We start from the raw sequence: 20,350 nt of genomic DNA, 5'->3' as shown, positions 1-20,350 counted from the left end.
ACCAGTCTGAGAAAATGTTTGTAAGCAGATCTCTTTATAAATATATCTTGCTGCTTGTTGACATGGAACTTAGCGTGTAATTTATTATAAATCTCCCACAATTCTTTGAAATTAATGAACATGTTGTTATACTATTTGTAATTGCTTTACAAACTGCATTGCCAAGTGTAGCTAAAGAAATGTTACTGAGACAGTCAGAAATAATTTATTTCCCCAGCAAGTGTTTCTTCCCAGCACAGCTTTCATGTTGACCTGAATCCCTAATCTTAGAATTTAATTTTTACTTTAACCTAATTCTGGGCTGCACAGTAGTTTACAGGGCTAGGATACTACTACAGGCTAAAATTAGAATACTGGAGCAGAAGTAGCAAGGTGTGAGGTAATTTTCTTTTAACTTTACAAATGCTTTGTAAAAATGCTTTGCAGGAAAGAGACTGAAACATTAGCTCTTTTGTAATAGTTTGTGAGCTGGCTCGTATTTGTATCTGCATGAGAGAGCTGTACTGTATGAGTACCAACGCTTATAATTCAACATTTGTTGAAATATTTTTAATTTCTATGTAGAATCATGAAAGTATGAAGAGTAATTTGTGAGAAACGTGTAACTTTTGCTTTTTCCCCTTTTTTGTTTTCCTTTTCAGTGTTTAATTAATACATTCAGGCCTTGCTACATTAGGTGCTCCTTACTCTAAATCTTCCCAGTCTCAGCTTTCTGGACAGCCAACATCAGGCTGCAACTGCATGTATTTCCCCGGGCAGCCCTGTTCAGACAGCCGTGTTAATAGGACAGTCATGCCAGACGGGTGGCCCCGAGATAGTTACAACGTGCTTCCGGAGAAGTGTTGGGCACTGGATAAAAGGATCTTAGGATGCCTGTGGCACCAGACGACCTGTGGATCTAAAGGCTCATTTGTATATGCTCTTACTAAACGTGCAACATATGTTATATTCAGTAGCTACCTCCTCGTTTCTCGCCCTAAAAGTGCATGCCACTCCTCACGGCTCAGCGGGAAGGTTGAAGTCTCTGAAGCTGCAGCGGCAGCCCTTCAGAGATACCCCTGAGACAGTGAGGACTCCTCGGCCGCATTCCCTTACTCTAGCTTTGAGCTCCAAAGGCAGGGAAGGCAACGGCCGCTGGCCCCACGAGGAGGCAGTGAGCGGGACGCGACGCGATGCACCAGGAACGCCTGCCCCGGTGTCAACACCGGAATGTAAAGGCACTGAGCTGTACGTTGCGATTGGTTTGGTCTCCGCCAGGCACCGTCCTTGCTGCGGTGCTGGGTGGGCGGAGACCGGAGCAGTATGGCCGCTGCCAGCGGGGAGCGAAGGAAAGTAGAGCCGACAGAGAATGAGATGGCCGATTCTGGCGAAGGGGAGGAGGACGGGGAAGAGAATATCTTGTACGACCTTCTAGTCAACACCGAGTGGCCTCCGGAGACGGAGGTGCAGGTGTGTGTCGCCACGGAATGGCTGGAGTGCGGGGGAGGGGACTGGCCACGTAGGCAGGTGATGTGCCCCGCTGCCCGGGGGGCTGGGCTGCCCGAGGCGGGGGATCGCCGCCGGCCCCCAGAGAGTGGGGACAGGCTTTTGTCTCTACTGAGACTCCTTAGGCTGCACGCTTCGTTCCGGCTGAGCGCAGCGGGGGAAGGGCAGCAGGGGCAAGCGCAGAAGTAACCCTTGCAGTCATCCTGCAGCTGTCATGGGCTCGTGTCACTTAATTCTCACGTTGTCACCTTGGTTTGTATCGCTGAAGATGCCTTGAAGTCCTTCTTGCTCCTTACATGTGAACAATCTATGCCAGGTTTTCCTGTTAAGGTGATTGGAGGGAAACTGATGAAGTCCATGTGTCATTTCCCTACTGAGAGCAGTGGAAGCTGTCTTGATGAAAACAAGATCTTTGTTGAACTTACCTTGAGTGAGGAAAAGGATTCCTCTCTGGATTTGAATATCAGAATGGCTGAATCTGTGTTTTCAGGAGTGGGCTGGAAGGAAGAAGTGTTTTGCTTTGTGTGTACAAGGCACACAAACTCATGCCAAAGCTGAAAAGATCAGAAAGCATTGCTCACGTGTTACAACTTTATGTTTGTTTCTATTTATTCTTCTTTATGGCTTAATGGATAAGCTGACAATATTAGCTTTTTCATCCTTTTTCCCTGCAGTGTGCTGAGATATCTGCCTTTGTGTCTACTCTTGTCTGATTTCACTATAGAGAATGCAGGCAGTGTAGTTTTACTTCTGTCTTGTAGTGGCTTTCAAATTCACTGCGATTGTTCATATGTTTACCGTGTTTTTGAATCATCTAAAGTTTTATACTTAATGAGAACATCTGAACACAGAAGATTTAAAACATCACAGGTAGATTAGCAATTAGCAATTACTAAATATTTTTATAAAATCATCTTGTTTTTCAGTAAGACTTCTTTGTTTGTTTCTTTTGATCTGTAAATAACTGCAGCAACAGGTATATGTTTGGAAAATACTATTTCAGTGTTACCAATTACAAGCTTTCTACAGTATTCATATAGGTGAGCAGACAGTTACACTTGTTTTTGTTTTGAGAGATGGTAAACAGTGTTGTTCAAATAATGTGAAAGCAATTTACATGTCTGCAAACTAGGAGGACTAAGATGTGGTGGCGTGAGGCTGTGGTTGTATGAGGGGGTACCTTTCTGACAAGTATTCCTTCTGTTCTGTTGCCATTAGTATTCATAGAATTGTCCAGACTGGAAAGGACCTCCAAAGGTCATCTAGACAAAAACCCTCTGCTGTAAGCAGGGGCATCCTCAACCAGATTACTATTCTTGAAGTTGTGTGGTAAGTTTAACAAAGTAATTAGTCAGAGAAGCCATCATGTTATTTCCTGTATGGCCACCCTAATACACTTGTAAGTGTGTAGAGGTGAGGTATCGAGAGGTGAGGTCAGTCAATGCTGAGTGAATTGTGATACCTCCCTGTAGTGTCAGTGTGGGTATGCCGATTTAAAGTTAATTGTAAGGACCACAGTCTGAAGGTCCCTATCTGCCCTGTTAGACTTTCTCAGTATCATAGAATTCTGCTTGTCCACTTCAGCAAATGGCATGGGCTATTTACAACCTGGTATTTCTTGCCTATTTTAATTTCAAGATAATTCCTATTGTGAATGGCAGATTCAGGAAGGCTTGAAAATATTATGCTATGTAGTTTGGATTTACATCATTCTTGAAGATGTAGCCAAGGACACTTCTGATATTCTGCTTACAGTTGTAAATTGTTTTTACACTGACATACAAAGGCAAGTATTTTGTCAGCACGATCCAGTTTTTGCTTTAAGGTGCGTTGACAGGGATATTATTTAGGTGATTGTGACTTGGAACATCTGTCTCTTTTAATCCTCATTTATTCACACTTTTCAGAAAAAGTCACAACACATTCCTTGCCTTCTTGTAGAACTGAATGGTTTGGAATGAGTGAGGGGAGGTGCAGCAGGAAGGGAAAGGAAGTTGAATGGTGCCTTGGGAAGCTAGATTAAACGCCTTCCTTTGCAGGAACCTAGCAAGTCCATAAACCAAGCATTTCACAGGTCTCTATTGACATTGATTTATTTTCTGTTATTTCATTTTTAGTTGCAGAGTGCTGAGGACTTCACATTGTAATTATGGTCATTGGAAGAGGAATCCTATGTAAAGTCATGTTAAATTCAAGATACTGATAAAACTGTGCAAGTTTCTTAGGGTGGAACCTCAAATTATTTTCAGTTCTTGTTAGTATTTTCATGCACCTATATTGAATTTCCCAAGAAGGATTTTTTTATTTGGGTGGTGGGGAGGAAATAAGAGGAATTTGTGAAGAACATATGCAAGGAACTTTGTAGTGCCAGAGAAGAGAGTGGTGTGGAAACTGGGCAATCTGTATTCAGTGTAGGGAGACTAATATATACAATGCACTATTCAGGAAGCCCAAAATGTATAAGTGTGAAAGGAATTACTGAGTAGCTGATCAGAGAAATGAGGCAGTGGTTGTAGAGGAGCTTCCAAGGAAGGACTTGTGGAATCATTTGTGGAAATGCAGGCAGACTGAACTTTTCCTTTTCTCCAGTAGATAAGTACTGTCTATCTTCTGAAATGTATCAAATGCACAGATTGATACTATGGGTTTTTTTCACTGCCATCTAATTTTTTGAGATTTCCTTCCCACCCTTGCTCTCTGTAAGCTTGCTGAGTGTGCAACAAAATCCAAAACTAAGTGAGCGTCTTGTCAATGAAGTGACTTAAGTTTTATTTCTGGAATGTTGTAGTGAAGGAGAATTTGAAGTTTTCCCAAATGGGAATTAATTAAATAAAAGAATATATCAGATTTGGGAGCCATTGCTGTTTCTGAATATATTACAAAAAGTAAAATTCAGATCTTTAGAGTACATGTCAGCTTTGTAAAGGGTTTAAGGTTTGTGGAATAGGAGCCCATAGTTCAGGCTCAGGAGTGGACACAAGATTTTTTTTGAATATTCTTAAGAGGCATGAGCAGTTTTTTGAAATATTTTTACTTCAAACTTCTGTTAATCCAGAAACTTTAACAAGTTCTTTTGTTAACCTCTCTAGGAAATCCCAGTTCTTCTCAGGGTACTAGAAATAATTTATACTCTCACTTGTTTTACTGTAATGCCTTGTTAGTTCCCGGTTGATAAACCTGAATTTGGAACACTATGTAGTAGTACAGCTATGTTGGTCTCTTAGATGCTGTGAGATGACAGCCCAATTATTTGAAATATTACTTCTGGATTGCAAACTTTGCATAGAAGACTGTGAATCTTTACTTCAGTAGCTTAAATTGGGGAACCCATATATATATATTTAAATATAGACATACTTGAGAATGAGTATGTCTTTTAGTGCTTGTTGCTCTGTAACTCAGAGTGAGAGGTCTGCTTTATGTATTCTATACTGAAGAGAAATGGAAATTAATTCATTACCTACTCTAATGCTGTTTGTTATGCTAAGATATTTTCACTAGAAAATTACAAGCATGGCTGTTCATTTCGCGGATGTTAGATGCCTCCATTACTGATTATCTTTCCTGTCTTCTCAGTTTAATCCCTCTTTCCTGCTTTCTTATTGGCAAATAATTTTACCTTTTCTTGTAGCTAAGAATATACATCCTATGTTGTTTTGTGTTTCTTACTATCCTGGGTTAACGTAGCCTGCTCTTACAAGCCCTGTCCCCCCAACACAGATGGGAGGGAAAGTAGCAACAAAAAAACTCTGGGTTGAGTTAAAGAATTTTACTGCAAATGAGACAATGCACAATTGCCTTAGCCTGTGTGCAGAAAAATGCAGCAAAATGTAGAAGCAGCAGTAGAAACTAGCAATAAAATGGTTCCCCCCACCCAGGAATGCAGGAGCCAGCCCAGTGGAAAAGACCAATACCCCCAAAACCTTGAAACTGGAACAGGAAGCCTCTCATGTTATAATCTGAACTTAAAGCCCTGTGATACTTGGCTCTAGCCAGCCCTTTAATTTTGAAGCTGGCATGACAGCAGCATGGTATTGAATAGCATCAGTAGATTCAACTCAACCCATGGTGCTTACTATTGTGTTTGGAGAGTGCTTTCATTTATATAATGATCATAGTTGTTCTCTGCCTTAGGTACAGCCATATTCCTGGAAAGGCTATATGAGGTGTCATGGAGTAAAGGTCGTTATCTCTACTCTCTAGTACAAACTGACATAAAAAGAATTTTATTTCTGAAGTTCTTTGTTCTTAGTGTTTCTGGAACTTTCATGAACAGTGTCTGTGTATCTTTGTAGTTATATATTGAACAGCATAATAGGTTCAACACCAATTGTTGTGATTTCTGGACAATACAGATCAATCTGACATTCATTTAGCATAGAAAGAATGATTTATACTGCCTTACAGGAGACAATCAGGCATCAATGTGTTCTGTTGCTAACCAAAGATCAGGACAAAGCTGAATCAATAGACAATCTGCAGTACATGTTGTTTATTTCCTCTTGGCACTTAAAATATTTGCTTTATAGCCTGTTTTACCTCATGCAGTTAAATTATGATGTGAAGTTGTGAGTAACAGAAGATAAACAAGTAACGTAGGCTAGCAGGCAACTTAAATTTAATCAATGAATATATATATATGTGTGTTGCATTTATGTTGTTTATGTATAGCATGATATTTGACCATTATTATTGTATTTTCAGCCAAGAGGCAACAGACAACATGGTGCATCATTCATCATCACTAAAGCAGTTACAGGTAAATATGACTTGTTCTTATGACTTATAAGAAGGATGTGTGGATTGCTATAAAATGTACAATTTCTGCACTTCAGACTGGCTAGTAAAATAGAAATGGAGTGGAGGATGTGTTTTCAGGACGATGTTTTCTGATTATCAGTTTTGCTGTGTAATTTTTATCTCATCTTTGTGACCTTTCTTGTCTCTTAGCTTATTGGGACAAACTAATAAACCATGCATCTAAGATGTTTTGAAGCTTTGTTCTGTATTGTGGAAACGTTGTTCAAGTATTTTTTCTTTTCTAGCTCTTGCACTGGGCTGTATGCTAGGTAGATGCTTCTGTAAGGAAGCTTTCCATTCTGAGTACATGACATTGCCATTCAGCACTTAATTTATTCAGTAACTGAATTGTGTTTTCATCCAGTAGGAATTTCTCTTAGAATTTCCAGAAATGTGTAGTGATCCTTTTGATATTGGCCAAAGAGAGAGGATTTTTCCCTTAATGCCTTTCCTGTCATGACAGTTTCTGAGTTTCTGTGTACACTAAGCTGGAGAGTATCTTAAAACCACTAGAGATGTAATCATATGCTTCTCTTTCCATTTTAGGTCCTGCATTGTTTTTGCTTCGGTACATCTGGTACAGGTCGGTTTGATGAAAATAGTGCTTTGTATCTTTGTATTTGGTAAAATTTTTTTTTATAGCTTTTTGGTTTGATGAAAAGTTATTTTTAATGCGAGTGAAATTTAACACCTCTTTAGAATATTGTCCAGGCAATGCTTAGAATACTCTGTTTTAATAAATTTAAGTTGTTACACTTGAGTTGCCTATCTGAAGCTCTTTAGATGAGAGCTGGTGTGTACTGGTTTGACTTTCTATTTGTATCAGTGTGGTAGTTTTAGGCTATGCTTTTAAAATTTTTCACAGATCTTGAACAGAAAGTAGTAAAATGTAAACAAATCACTATTGGGCATAAAAAGGAAAGATAATGGACTTAAGCTAGTAATGTAAACAACTTCTCTTGCTTCTTCACTCTGGGAGAGATAACTACCTTGCTTCTGCTTGACCTTGGCTGTATTGTTTTGGCTGAGTCTAACATCTCTCTGCTCCTTTCTCTTGTCCCTTTTGTGTACAGGGGAGGTAAGGGGGAAGCAGGGAGGGAGAAGCTATTAGCTTTCCCTGGTCTTTGGCCAGGAGGGTCCTTGTGCTGTTCATTAATTGTAAATACCTGTAAATATTGTAAATACTGTATATTTTGTACATATTCATTGCATTCCATTGTAGATTGCAGTTTTTGCTTGTAAATACAGCTTTCAGTTGCTTCCAACTGAGGTGGGTCTGGCAAATGTAATGTTGGGGGGTGGTGTGTGTGTGTGTGATTTTCAACCCACCACAATCAGAAGCCTAACTAAACTTGCATTTGGAACATCATCTTTCTCAAAACATGTATTTGTCCTCCCCACTCTCAATGGAGATACTGCAAGTGAAGAAGCTTTTTTTTTTCTTTTTTAAAAATTTCTTCTTATTTCTTCTTTTTTCTTTTTCCTCTTTTTATTTTTTAAATTTTCTTTTTTTTTTTTCTTTTTTTTATTCCCCACCCCAAGCCTCAGTAACAGGTATGATAGCATTGCAGGAGCAATAGTTAAGAATTAAATTTTTATTTTCTTGACAATTCAGACTGTCTACAAAAAGCTAGTTGAGCAACAGTCATGCCACTTAGATGTTTAACTTCTGATTCAAAAGGCACTTACATGGTCCCAGAAACATTGAGGTGAATACAGTGTTTCTGGGGGATTTTAGCTCTATGGTTTTTACTGCTCTGTTGATGTACTTGGCAGGTTTGCAGATATCAGTTCTCCCTTTTTAGGAGTGTTCTGTTGGTTTTGATATAAATGCAAAGGGACATTAATGTGGCTTCTTGTGAAACAATACTATACTTGAATTCAGAAGGCAGTGCTATTTTCCCTATTGCTGGTGGTCTGCATTTTTTTATTTGTGCTCCCTTGTATTAGTTGTTTGGGTGGTTTTGTTTGTTTTTAGGGTTTTGGGTTTTTTTTGGGGGGTGGGAGGAGAGTGGTTTTGTAGGCTCCATACCATCATATATGTCTAGTTGTAATGATTTAATTGCAGACAGAATTAACTTCTTTCTCTTCCCTTTCCCCAGTTAGCCATATTTAAAGTCTGATATCTATGTTAAAAAAAACCCAACAATTTAGTAAAAGTGTTTGAGAAGAAGCTTGGGAGCCCTCTAGTTTAAAGGGCTGCTACAGGGAAGGAGAACATTGAATTCAGACTAGATTCCTTATGTCTGCTGATCAGAATGTAGAGTGATGACTAAATAATCAGTTCTCTTAATGTGGGTTTTATTCTTGTAATACAAATGGGAATATGTTTAGCCTTCATCATTGGCAGGGTGCAGTGTTTATTCATGTTTACTTGATAAAACCTCTCAGGTGATTGGTGGTTACCTTAAAGCTAAGTCTCTGGGCATGTGTATCTCAGGCACTGCTTTTGTTAAGGTGTTGTGGTTTGGCCTAATGTTTTTGTAATTTCAGCCCTGCAAAGTTTTCTCTGCCCAGTGGACTGGTTCGTCTAGTTAGCAAGCAGATCAACTGGCACCTAGTACTTGCAAGGTAACGAGCTTACATGCTTAAATGCTTACATGCTTACATGCTTTTCCTCCCACTTCCCTGCTCACTGTGTTGGTAGCATTGCTGAGTTAATACTGTGCTAAAGTCAGGAGTAATACTGGAGGCTTTCACAAGGTAGTCTGGGGAAAGAAAAGTCAGTCTGTTACCTATGGGCTTCCAGTTTGCTTCCCTTCATTTAATGCATCTTTCACTCAGGTCAGAATGCCCTCTGGCTTTTGAGGCAAAGTGAATTTCAGTGCAAACATTATCAAACTCAAGTCTAAAATTTGACCACTTAAAGACTTAGAAATTGGCAGATATGCAGTATAAAATAGTTTATTTTCAAGTTTGTGGAAAACGAAAGCATACCCTCAAGACTTGCTTGCTATTGTATGTATAGAGAAGTGAGAGTTCCAAGGTTGCAACCAGCTGTTCTGTAGCAATTTTAGCAGCATCAGTGAGATCGCTGGCTTTAAAAATAAGCATAAATATGTACAGAAAAATGGTTCAATGATACGAAGGTAGCATGGAATATTTTAGTTCATTATTGCTCAATATAATCAGTGGTGCAGCAAGAGCTCTGACTGTTGAGAGAAATGATGATTCTTTGAGGGAAGTGATGACCTCTTTCGATGCACAGCATGCCAGTTGCAATGTTGTATGTTAAATATAAAGTCATGAGACCTGCTCCTAAGGAGAAAATGTAACTTACTGAAGCATGGTAGTAGTTTATTCCAGATAATGCAATGCATAGTTTTAGATACTGCTGTTTTGAAGTTATCCATAAGCAACATCTGATTCTGATATCCCCTGCAGAGGAATCTTATTATAACACTGATTTCTTTTTTTCCTTTTCTTGGTAAAAATTGAAAAGCACCTAGATGGACTTCAAATGAACTTTCACACACCTTTGTTTTTCTTTCAGCAATGGTAAATTATTGGCAGTTGTTCAAGACCAATGTGTAGAAATCAGGTAACATTATTTATTGCTTTATGACCATGGTTGTAGAGTTCTGAGAATGTTTTACTAACTGTATTTTTAAAGATTTTTTTTTTTTTTTACTTGTTGCATTTAAAAAAAAAGAAGTTATAATTAAGGAAAAGTCTTAACATATTTTCCATTAGAAAGCATAAGCCTTCTGTTTCTTCTTAGTCATTCCCCCTTTTTAAAGAACAAACAAGCATACCAAACGAACACTGAAAAAAAACTCCAACCAAATGACACCCCACTGAAAACCTTCCATAGTTAAAATAGTATGGATATCCTGGTCTGCATGAAAAGAAGTGCAGCCAGCAAATCAAGGGAGGTGATTCAGTTCCTCTACTCCACTCTGGTGAGACCCCAACTGCAGTGCTGTGTCCAGCTCTTGAGTTTTCAGCACAAGACAGATGTGGACTGGATGCTTTTCTGTTCTTCCTAGATATTCTCTATTAATAAATGGACAAAGAGCTAGTTTTGTGCTATTCTGTAGAGTAGCTGGCATATATAATACTTCACCTTCTTTTAGAAGTAATGTGGCTTGTTGTAAAGACTGATGTTTTCCCTTTTTCTTCTTCTTCTAAAAACCAGTCCTCCTTTGCCAGTTCAAGAACACATTTAACTGTAAAATGTATCTTGATTGAGTGTGTTTACTTGCTTCACAAAAAATCCATTTGCTGGAAGGTCAGACCTTCTATTTATATGTAAAAGAAGCGAGTATATGAAAATTGTTCAATCAGAAGTTGTGTGAACACCATAAATGTCAGCTTATAGACTATAAAATAAATCTTGTGTTTCAGCAGTATTAATATAACTACATTCTTACAGTGTTTCTAAAATTGTAAGCAACAGGATACTGACTAGGTGGGTTGGCTTTTTTCCCCTAAAGGTATGTGCTGAAGTTCTGAAATGAAGCTATTTTGAACAGCATTACTACTAAATGAAGGGTATTAGTATTTATGCATTGGCAGGATGGTTTCTAAAATCATGTTTTTAATTACTATAGCTGTCTGACAGTGAAAGCTACTATCTGCCTTTTTGAACAAGCAGCTAAATACATACAGGCCTTTGAATTGTGCCCTTCAAGTATTTTTATGGTGTTCCATTTATTGTGTAAAACATAAGAGTGTGTTGGTTTTTTTTTTTTTTCCTTTCTTCTTTTTAAATCAATGTGTCTCTTTTTCTGCAGGTCTGCAAAAGATGATTTTGGATCTATAGTTGGAAAATGTCAAGGTATACAATCACAACATCTCTTCATCATTACTGAGTGCCATCATTGTTTATTATTCATGCACTGCTAAGTAGTGGTGTCAGTTTACGATAATGGGGTAACTGGTAAAAATCATTAGGAAGAATCTCTTAATAAGTTTGCTTCTTGACTAGCTCTGTTACCGGACCTCCTTCTCATCTTTTCATGATGATTAACATATGAAACCTGAATCAGAAATAAAATGATAGCTAAGATAAAATAAATGAGTTTGTGAGACCTAGCAGGTGATGGAGAGGTGGGTTGTTTTTTGTGTAAGGTGTGGGTTTTTTTGTTTCTTTCTTTTTTTTTTCCTGCACCAGGATAAGTTTCTAATTTTGGTAGACATCCTGCATTTTTTGGATGCAGTTGACTTTTTATTCTGTTTAAGGGATTACACTTCATTTTAAGATAAATGTCTTCCTTTGTTTTAGTGCCAAAGGATCCTAACCCTCAGTGGAGGCGAGTGGCATGGAGTCATGATTGTACGTTACTTGCTTATGCTGAAAGCACTGGAACAGTGAGAGTGTTTGACCTAATGGGTAGTGAGCTTTTGGTCATTGCACCGGTAAGTGCCCTCTTGAATTCAATGTGAATATAGTAGGACTTTTGCTAAGGAAAAGGGTAATTTCCCCTCTGGTATTTTTGTACTCATGACTTACTTTGGTGTTCATACTGCAAGCTTTTATACCATGCATGAATGTACCATGAGGCGTTCATCATGTGATGGATGTATTATAGGTAAGTAGCATGTAGCACTTGCAAAACATACCCTTTGTGCTGATGCACTTAGTCAGAACCTTCATCTTTCTTTCCTTTTTCCTAGACTTGTTGTAGATCTGCAGATACATCAGATTGTGGAAGTATAAAATCACCTAATGAATATGTGTGCAAATAATTACAACCTGTAGTAGTAGATTACAAATCTGCAGTCATTTAGAAGTCAAGACATATTGCTAGTAGACCAATATGAGGGTATTTTTATTCTCTTAGTATGAGAAGAAGTGATTGCTGTTGGCTTCCTCCACACAGTGTATCTAATATTTTGCTTATTCAAAGGTTATAATAAACTAATGTGGGAAGGTAGCTCAAGTGTATCGTATACCTCAGTATATTGTCTTTGTAGCCTGCATGGTTAATGCGATTTCTTCAAAATAAAAGCAGCTGTATTTTGTTACTAATACAAACTGTGATTTTTTTTTAAAATACATTTTTACATGCTGTAGTAAATTTTTAAATTCCTAGCTATTTGCAGTAATGGAGACACTTAAAAAAAATATTATTTTTAAATTTATTTTTTTCATTCTGAATGTCTTCTATGCATTTTTGGGTGAAGGCAGCAAATATTCCAGGAGATCTGAGCTATGCTATTGCTGGATTGATCTTTCTAGAATACAAAGCAAGTGCCCAGTGGTCAGCTGAACTGCTGGTTGTTAATTATCGTGGAGAATTGAGAAGTTATCTTGTAAGGTAAGTATACATTTTTACTTGTTTTGAGAACAAGGGAATGTCAAAGGAATTCTTTCTACCTTTCCCCTCTTCAAAGAAAATAGATCTGAAATAATGTGGAGTTTTAATTTTTTTTTTCCCTTTCCTTCTTTTCACCCCCTTCTCCCATGTCTACTTAGTGTTGGAACAAATCAAAGCTTTCAAGAAAGTCATAGTTTCAGCTTTAGCAGCCATTATGCCCATGGAATAACTACTGTCATTTATCATCCAGGTCATAGGTAAGTGTTCTGTTTGCTATTTGCCAATAGGATGGAAACAGTATCATAGTATTGTAGTATCATAGTATCATAATATCAGTTGGGGTTGGAAGGGACCACAAGGATCATCTAGTTCCAATCCCCCTGCCATGGGCAGGGACACCCCACACTAGATCAGGCTGGCCAGAGCCTCATCCAGCCTGGTCTTAAACACCTCCAGGGATGGCTCCTCAACCACCTCCCTGGACAACCTATTCCAGGGCTTCACCACTCTCATAGTGAAGAACTTCCTCCTCACATCCTGCCTGAATCTCCCCACCTCCAGCTTCATTCCATTCCCCCTAGTCCTATCACTACCTGATATCCTGAGAAGTCCCTCCCCAGCCTTCTTGTAGGCCCCCTTATGATACTGGAAGGCCACAATTAGGTCACCTTGGAGCCTTCTTTTCTCCAGACTGAACAGCCCCAACTCCTTCAGTCTGTCCTCACAGGAGAGGTGTTCCAGCCCTCTGATCATCCTCGTGGCCCTTCTCTGGACACCTTCCAGCACCTCCATATCCCTCTTGTAATAGGGGCTCCAGAACTGGACACAGTACTCCAGGTGGGGTCTCAGCAGAGCTGAGTAGAGGGGGAGAATCACCTCCCTTGACCTGCTGGCCACACTTCTCTTGATGCACCCCAGGATCTGATTGGCTTTCCAGGCTGCAAGTGCACACTGAGAGCTCCTGTTGAGCTTCTTGTCCATCAGCAACCCCAAATCTCTCTCCTCAGGGCTGCTTTCCAGACAGTCCCTGCCCAGCCTGGATTTGTGCCTGGGATTGCCTCGACCCAGATGCAGGACCCTGCACTTGGTCTTGTTGAACCTCATGAGGTTGGCTTGTGCCCACCTCTCCAGCCTGTAATGATGAACAAAAGTGGCAAATTAAACACTGCTGTTTGTTGGATAAGGAGTGGGAGAAAAAATAGATTATATTTTAATGTTCCTATTTAGTGAAATAGTAACAAGAGGTCATGTGTCATTGTATCTACGAAGGAAGCCCTAGCTAGTGATCTCACTTTACTGGTGGAATAATGAAAATCAACTTATGTCCTTTACTGTTTGAGTACCTTGCATAAACAAAACTTAAGAACTTAATATGCTTGGGTTTTATTATTTTTTTTCAGCTAGATGGATGATAATTGCCAAGAGTGTATGTCAGTAGAGAATGTGTCTGAATCTGTATGAAAACTTGAAACAATAATTTTGGGAAAAAGTATAATAAGGTGTTTCACTACTGTGGAAAAGTATTGTATACCTTGATTTAGATGACTAATCTTTTTATGTGATCCACTCTTCATCTATAGTAGAATTTATGGTGCACTTCAGTTAACAAAACTTAAATATTACCTTCAGTGTGAGCTTCTCTTTAGGGTGCAATGCAAGGTTCCCTACCTCCTTATTTTGAGTATCGTAATCTGGAGCTGAATGCTTTGTCAGAGTTACTTGCAATTGCTACAGAAAATGTTTGACATTAGAGCCTGAAATCTGTGACTATAGAAGATGAAGAGACTTAAATTCAATTGGAATTTTCTTTTTTTGTATCAAAGTTGAGTGAGGAATTGTGTAGAAATCTCAAGTTATTCTTGGATACCTCAATTGAATATGCTGGTTTTGAGACCAACATTATGGTAGGTATCTTCAGCATAACTTTGTTGGTGGAGCTGGGAGTGGGATGTGCTGTGGAAGCTGTGGCAGGAGCAGGCATGGCAGGGCCTGGCTCAGCCAGGCTGCCGTGTGCGTGGGGCTGCAGGAACTGGGGGTGGCCAACAGTGAAGACTTGAAGGACAATGCTGACCAACTGCATTGTGCTGCTGACAGCCATTCAGCAGTTCCAGGTGGGGCTAGATTAGATTAGTTGATTAGTTGATTAGATGGTGTTGGGTGATAGGTTGGACTTGATCTCATAGGTCTTTTCCAACCTGGTTAATTCTGTTCTATTCTACTGGATTTGGTTTGGTATCCTCATTGCAGGCAGGACATTGAGGTGCTGGAGCAGGTCCAGAGAAAGGGCAGTGAGGCTGGTGAAGTGTCTGGAGAACAGGTATTGTGATGAGCAGCTGAGGGAACTGCGATTGTTCAGCCTGGACAAGAGGATGTACTACCAGGATAGCCATATTTTTGAGACTGGAGGATGCTCTGGAGGTCATCTAATCCATTCCCCTTTACAACAGGGTCAACTAGAGCAGGTTGCTTGGAGCCATGACCTGCAGTCCATGTTCACATCTTGGATACTGGGGACTGAGCCTGGTGGTGAATCACCACAGTTGCTGAGAGCACATGCAGAGAATGTTACTGGCCAGTATTTTCTGCAAACTGCTGCGCAAAAAGCTGCATCTTTAGGCTGTATTCTAGGCCTGGCACTTGCATAGGTCCTTTTTCTAGGACTTCTTGACAGGGTTCCTGATGCTTACTAATCAGGAATCAGCCACAACAAAAGGTCAGATGGCTTTTTGATCCAAAACAGGTGAGAGACCTTGTTAAAAGCTTTTAGAATTTGCTAGCTAAATCTCCTTGGGAATGTCAGGCAGGCTTCATCAGTTTCCTCAAAGACTTCCCAGGAGTTCTGTGATCCAAGAAATGTGTAGAAGATTAAGTGAAGCTAGGAAAAAACACAGGAGCTGCTTCAGTTAACTGCTGCATGCTAGCTGTACTGTCACATGCAAGAATAAAAAGTTTTATTTAAGATTGTAAGTACTAAAGGATGTTGCATTGATCTTGATATTCATAACAGCACAATAGACAAATTTTTCCCTTCTAGGAATTTACTGTTACATGTCATGTATTAACATTACTTTATGACTCATCTTGGATCTTGGGAAGAAATTATTCACTACTCTGGAATGGATTGTCCAGAGAGGTTGTGGATGCCCCCTCCCTCGAGATGTTCAAGGCCAGGTTGCGTGGGGCCTTGAGTAACTTGGTGTAGTTGAGAGGCATCCCTGCCCTAGGACAGGGAGGTTGGATTAGATGATCTCTGATGTCTCTTCCAGCCTAAGCCATTCTATGATCTGGAGTGATACAAAACTACAGCTGATGTGGAGTGATTTAAGAGCCCCAGTATTTGTCTAGGAAAAATAGTATTTCACATTTTTGGGACAAAAATTATTAGCATGATATCTTCTTCAGACTGAGACAAACTTAAAAAAAAAATAGTTAATAGAAAAAAAGCTTCTCCTATTACTGTTCCCAGTCTACCTGTCAACTTGTTATTTTGGAGTTATCTCCTGCCTGGTCCTGAAAAAATAATTGGTAAACAAGAGCAGATCTTTGCCAAGCACTCAGGTGTGCCTTTCATTTTCTTTTGATGCCATTTGTGTTATTCGTCTTAATAGCTTCTGCCCCTGCTGTTGCATTTTGCTCTCTGAAAAGCTTTTAAAAATTTTAAGTATGTGCTGCCATGATGGAGTTCCCTGGAGTCCTGGGAGAAAGCTTTTTGTCTTGAGGTTGTGTGTTTTGTGTGTGTCTAAACTGACAGGATGTCTTCATTCTAGCTGTCACCGAGTTTCATTTATCCTAAAAGTTACTTCTGAATTATAAATATGTTGCAATGTATGTGACAGTTTTTCCAAAATTTCTTTGAAAAGATTTATCTTGCTTGAGTTTTTGAGAGCTCCTTCAGGCAGTTTCGGAGCTACCACTGCCACTATTATTGACAATTCTTCCCTTCATCTTTGTGCTGCTGTTTGTCTCTTAGTCACCTCTGTGCAGTGTGGTCAATTGTAATTGAGTTCTACTCACTGCTGCTGTAGAAATTTTTAGTTCCACAGCATGTTGCAGTGGAAGCTGGAGCTTATGGAAGAATTTACCTGCCTATGGATGGACAAGACTATAAACAATCTTCTAGAAGATTGTGCTTGCTGCCTCTTGGTTATTAGGCATTGACAGTTGTGTTGGAGTGATTTAACGAAATTCTTGTTTACTGATTTTTAGTGTGTAAATAAAGCAGCAGCTCCTTAAGGGAGGTGTATTTATTCTTAGTTGTTCTATGTTTTACAGTCTGATCATACTAACAATGCAGGAGTAATTTACCCAGTTCCCTGTAGAGGGAGAGTCTGCTGTTGCTGTAATTTTAGAAAAGTTTTAAAAGCTGCTTGTTTTTGTTGTCCTAGTTAACTCTTGACACCGCAAAATGCCTAAAACCTTTGAGAATCTGAACAGAGTGTAAGCATCCACTGTATAAGTAATCTTGCTCTATCTTTGGGAGTAGTGTGAGACCTGAGGATATTAAGTCAGTTTTACTTTTTATTTTTTAACTTTTTTCTTTCAGATGGCTTGTAGGAAATGTTTTCAATAATGCTCAGATCACAGCTGAGAGCTATACGAGCATCAGCCACTAGGTGGTAGAATCTTTCAAGAGTAATGCAGACTTGGAAAATTTGTGAAGGAATGTTGTCTGGGATGAACTTTTGGCTCCACTTTCTTCCTTTTAGGAGATACTTTGATTTTTGATGGGTTGTTCACTAAAATGAAGCTTCTGAAGAAACTTAGACATCTGTCCTCGATATTTCTGTTAAAGCAATCATCAGTTAAATGTAAAAGTAGTTGTTAATAGGGAGAAAGAGCTTCCAGAGAAAAATATTTTGATACCTTTCAGTGGTAATGAGCAGTAATTGTATGAGTTTCCTCAACGTTTTTAAAATGTCATTTACTGTGTGTAACAAAATTATTGCATGCATATTTATAATTGATAGCTGCTTTAGGAAAAGAAAAAGAAAAACCTTGATATATTTGCTTCCTTGATAAGAGAGGAGTCATCGTTATGTCACACAGGAATAAATGAAAACCTAATGCTTGAACAGAATGACCGCAATTTACAGCCGTTATGACTTATCTGCAATTGCTATAATTCTTTGAGGTTAGAGGAGAAACTAAAATATATAACCAGACATACTTGGTTTTAAATGTTGGTAATTATGTCTTATTTGGAAATCTGGAAGTGAGAATGGGTAAGAGTAAATTTCTCAGATAACAAATGTTACTCAGGTAATTTTTAAGTCTCTTTAAACTTCAGTGTGTTTATTCATAGGCAAAGTTAATTGGGGCTATTTGGTAGTCTTTTGTTGCTGCAAGCAAACTGCTATTTTTCTGACTTAAATGTTCGTGGCTTTTTTATTTTTCTTATGTGGCAGTATATGAAACCATAATACGCCTTTATGTATTTTTAGACTACTTCTTGTAGGAGGCTGTGAAACAGATGAAGATGGAGTATCTAAAGCAGCTGGCTGTGGGATATCTGCTTGGAGAGTTCTGTCAGGCTCTCCCTATTACAAACAGGTTACTAGTTATGAAGATGACATTAGAACAGTAAGTATGTTTCCTTATTTTACTGGGTGGATATTGTCCCTGGCAGAATTACCTAACTGGAAGTTCAATATGAATCACTTTTTGAAAGAAGAATTTAATGCAATGTTCTGGTATTTTGTAAGCCATGATGTGCACTTCTCATAGGTTTTTCCTTCCAAGTATCCATCTATTGTTCACTTTTTCTGTAGTAAGGGTTGCTTATCACTTGTGTGTGTTTCAGGGTGTGTTTTTTTTTTTGTTGGCTTTTATTGTTGTTGTTGTTGGGTTTTTTTATGGTTTTATTTGTTTAGTTTGTTTTTGAAAACAAACAGACGAAACCCAAACAAAAAAACCCAAGAAACCTCAACAAAAAAATTCTAGCATGGAAAAACTCAGACTCCTTAGTTGTTTACTGGGATACATTACTCATCTTTTGTTGGAAGAAATTCCAATTATTTTTGTCTTTTTATTACTTCCTAACAAAAGGCTGCACACCTGAAAGAAATGTTTTAGTTTGCCTCTTTCTTTTGCTTCTAGAGTAAGTGTTTTATTTGTCAACAACTATAGTGTCAATATCCTGAAATCAACTTACAGTATACTAGGATGAATTATATAGGTCTTGCTTAGTATCAAATATAGACTGTTAATTTTATTGCAAATAAGCACTGCATTTTTGTGGCATAACACTTATTTATAGGCTAGACACAGACAATTATCTGGGGCTGAACTATAGCAGTTGCTCTGACTGGTGACCCCTCCCCAGCAGAGAAGAGGGACTTGGGGAACAGAGAGAAGACCTGTGTGTTGAGATAAAATCAGATTTAATGAAAAAGCTGAACTGATACCAATGGTAATACAAAGTTATACTTTCCCCAGGAAAGGTTACAGCAGTCACAATAAATAGGAAGACAGTCCTCTAGAACAGGGAAAAGGAAGAGCAATAGGATTAGGAGACTCCAGCAAAAGGCTCCCCTCTCCTTGGAAAGCTTTCCCCTTTATACTGAGTGTGAGGTTCATGATATAGAATACATCTGTGAGCCAGCTCAAATCAGCTGCCCTGGCTGACTCTATGCAGCTTGTTGTTGGCCTATGATTCTGTCTCAACAGAACCATGCTAATGAAATGGGGAAAGTTACACCAATTATGTTTTACTGTCCTTTCACTGTTTTAAAGTAGGCAGTCTTACCGAAATTTAAAGAACTGTTTTAGTATATTAGATATGACTTAGTTTTTGGCACATAAAGCAGTGTATCAGGTTGTCTTTCATTGTGTGATGTGTTTCTCCTCTTACAGGCACAGAGGAGAGGATTATTAAGGATTATGAATTTAAGACTTTACAACAGACGGGGAGCAGAACAGGTATTAAGATCTACCTCAGAAATGTGTTTTGCTAACATAATTGTCCATTAATGACTGCCTGAGAGACTGAAAGTAGTTTTTAATTTATTCAACTTAAAGATTAACAGTTATATAAGAATTAATATTTATATAAACTCTATCAAAAATGGCTTTTATCATTACATGGAATAGTTTCCATTTAGTAGAGTTTAAAAAAAGGTAAGTAGTTTATCTATGTCCAAGAGAAAAACCCATCCTTCTGCACTACCCCACTCCCAGAAGACAACAAAAACACCAAACCCACCCCAACCAGCCAACCAAACCAACCCATCAAACCCTCTGACCTTGAAGCCCAAGATTTTTGTACAATGTGGGGTAGAAAAGAATGGTTGGATTCAAATAAGGTGCTCACAAAGACTTGTTTTTTTACAGTATGTTATGAGATACTATGGAAACATTTTTCTAAGTAGCTTCAGAGGTATATTATGGATGAAACTTATACTACCAGGACTCATGCAAACCTTAAGATACTGCTGATGAAAATCAACTTGTTCTTAAGAGTCTTGAGTATGAGTTTCGTATTCTCTCCGCTGAATTTTGAGTGTCATGCTGAGATGTAGATGTGTGCTTTCTGTATGTCGAAGACTTTGTACATAGTGCTTGTGGCTTCCTCCTACAAGTCTTAGGAGCTACCTAGGCAGTTCTGCACCACCTTTTCCTCTCTCTTCTCTGCTAGTTATGTGTAGCCTTCGTTTCACTCCTTGTTTTATCCCTTTTTCCCTCCTTGTAAGAAAATTTGTATTCCCTTCTTTTACTTTACAAGGGAAAACCAGTAAAGAATCTGTTTATCACTCTCACTGTGTCCTTCTGAGAGGAAAAATGGCTGGGCTGAAGTTATATGGACT

The 20,350-nt window shown here is 38.7% G+C and overlaps 1 protein-coding gene across 1 annotated transcript in view; it reads left to right on the top strand.

Annotated features, from left to right (window-relative positions):
• The first annotated feature begins 1,292 nt into the window (after positions 1 to 1,292).
• NBAS (NBAS subunit of NRZ tethering complex) overlaps positions 1,293 to 20,350 on the top strand; it is a 151,576-nt gene continuing 132,518 nt past the window's right edge. Inside the window, exons 1-11 of the mRNA XM_009909471.2 lie at positions 1,293 to 1,449; positions 6,190 to 6,244; positions 6,832 to 6,868; positions 8,779 to 8,856; positions 9,779 to 9,826; positions 11,022 to 11,065; positions 11,513 to 11,646; positions 12,415 to 12,548; positions 12,707 to 12,805; positions 17,990 to 18,128; positions 19,401 to 19,466. Of these exons, the coding sequence (XP_009907773.2) occupies positions 1,303 to 1,449; positions 6,190 to 6,244; positions 6,832 to 6,868; positions 8,779 to 8,856; positions 9,779 to 9,826; positions 11,022 to 11,065; positions 11,513 to 11,646; positions 12,415 to 12,548; positions 12,707 to 12,805; positions 17,990 to 18,128; positions 19,401 to 19,466 (981 nt within the window). The 5' untranslated portion in view covers positions 1,293 to 1,302. The remainder of the gene's footprint in view (positions 1,450 to 6,189; positions 6,245 to 6,831; positions 6,869 to 8,778; positions 8,857 to 9,778; positions 9,827 to 11,021; positions 11,066 to 11,512; positions 11,647 to 12,414; positions 12,549 to 12,706; positions 12,806 to 17,989; positions 18,129 to 19,400; positions 19,467 to 20,350) is intronic.

This window comes from Dryobates pubescens, chromosome 3, assembly GCF_014839835.1.
Source record: "Dryobates pubescens isolate bDryPub1 chromosome 3, bDryPub1.pri, whole genome shotgun sequence".
NCBI lineage: Eukaryota > Metazoa > Chordata > Aves > Piciformes > Picidae > Dryobates > Dryobates pubescens.
The sequence above is the reverse complement of the archived record's forward strand: the minus strand, read 5'-3'. Positions and strand labels throughout refer to the sequence as shown.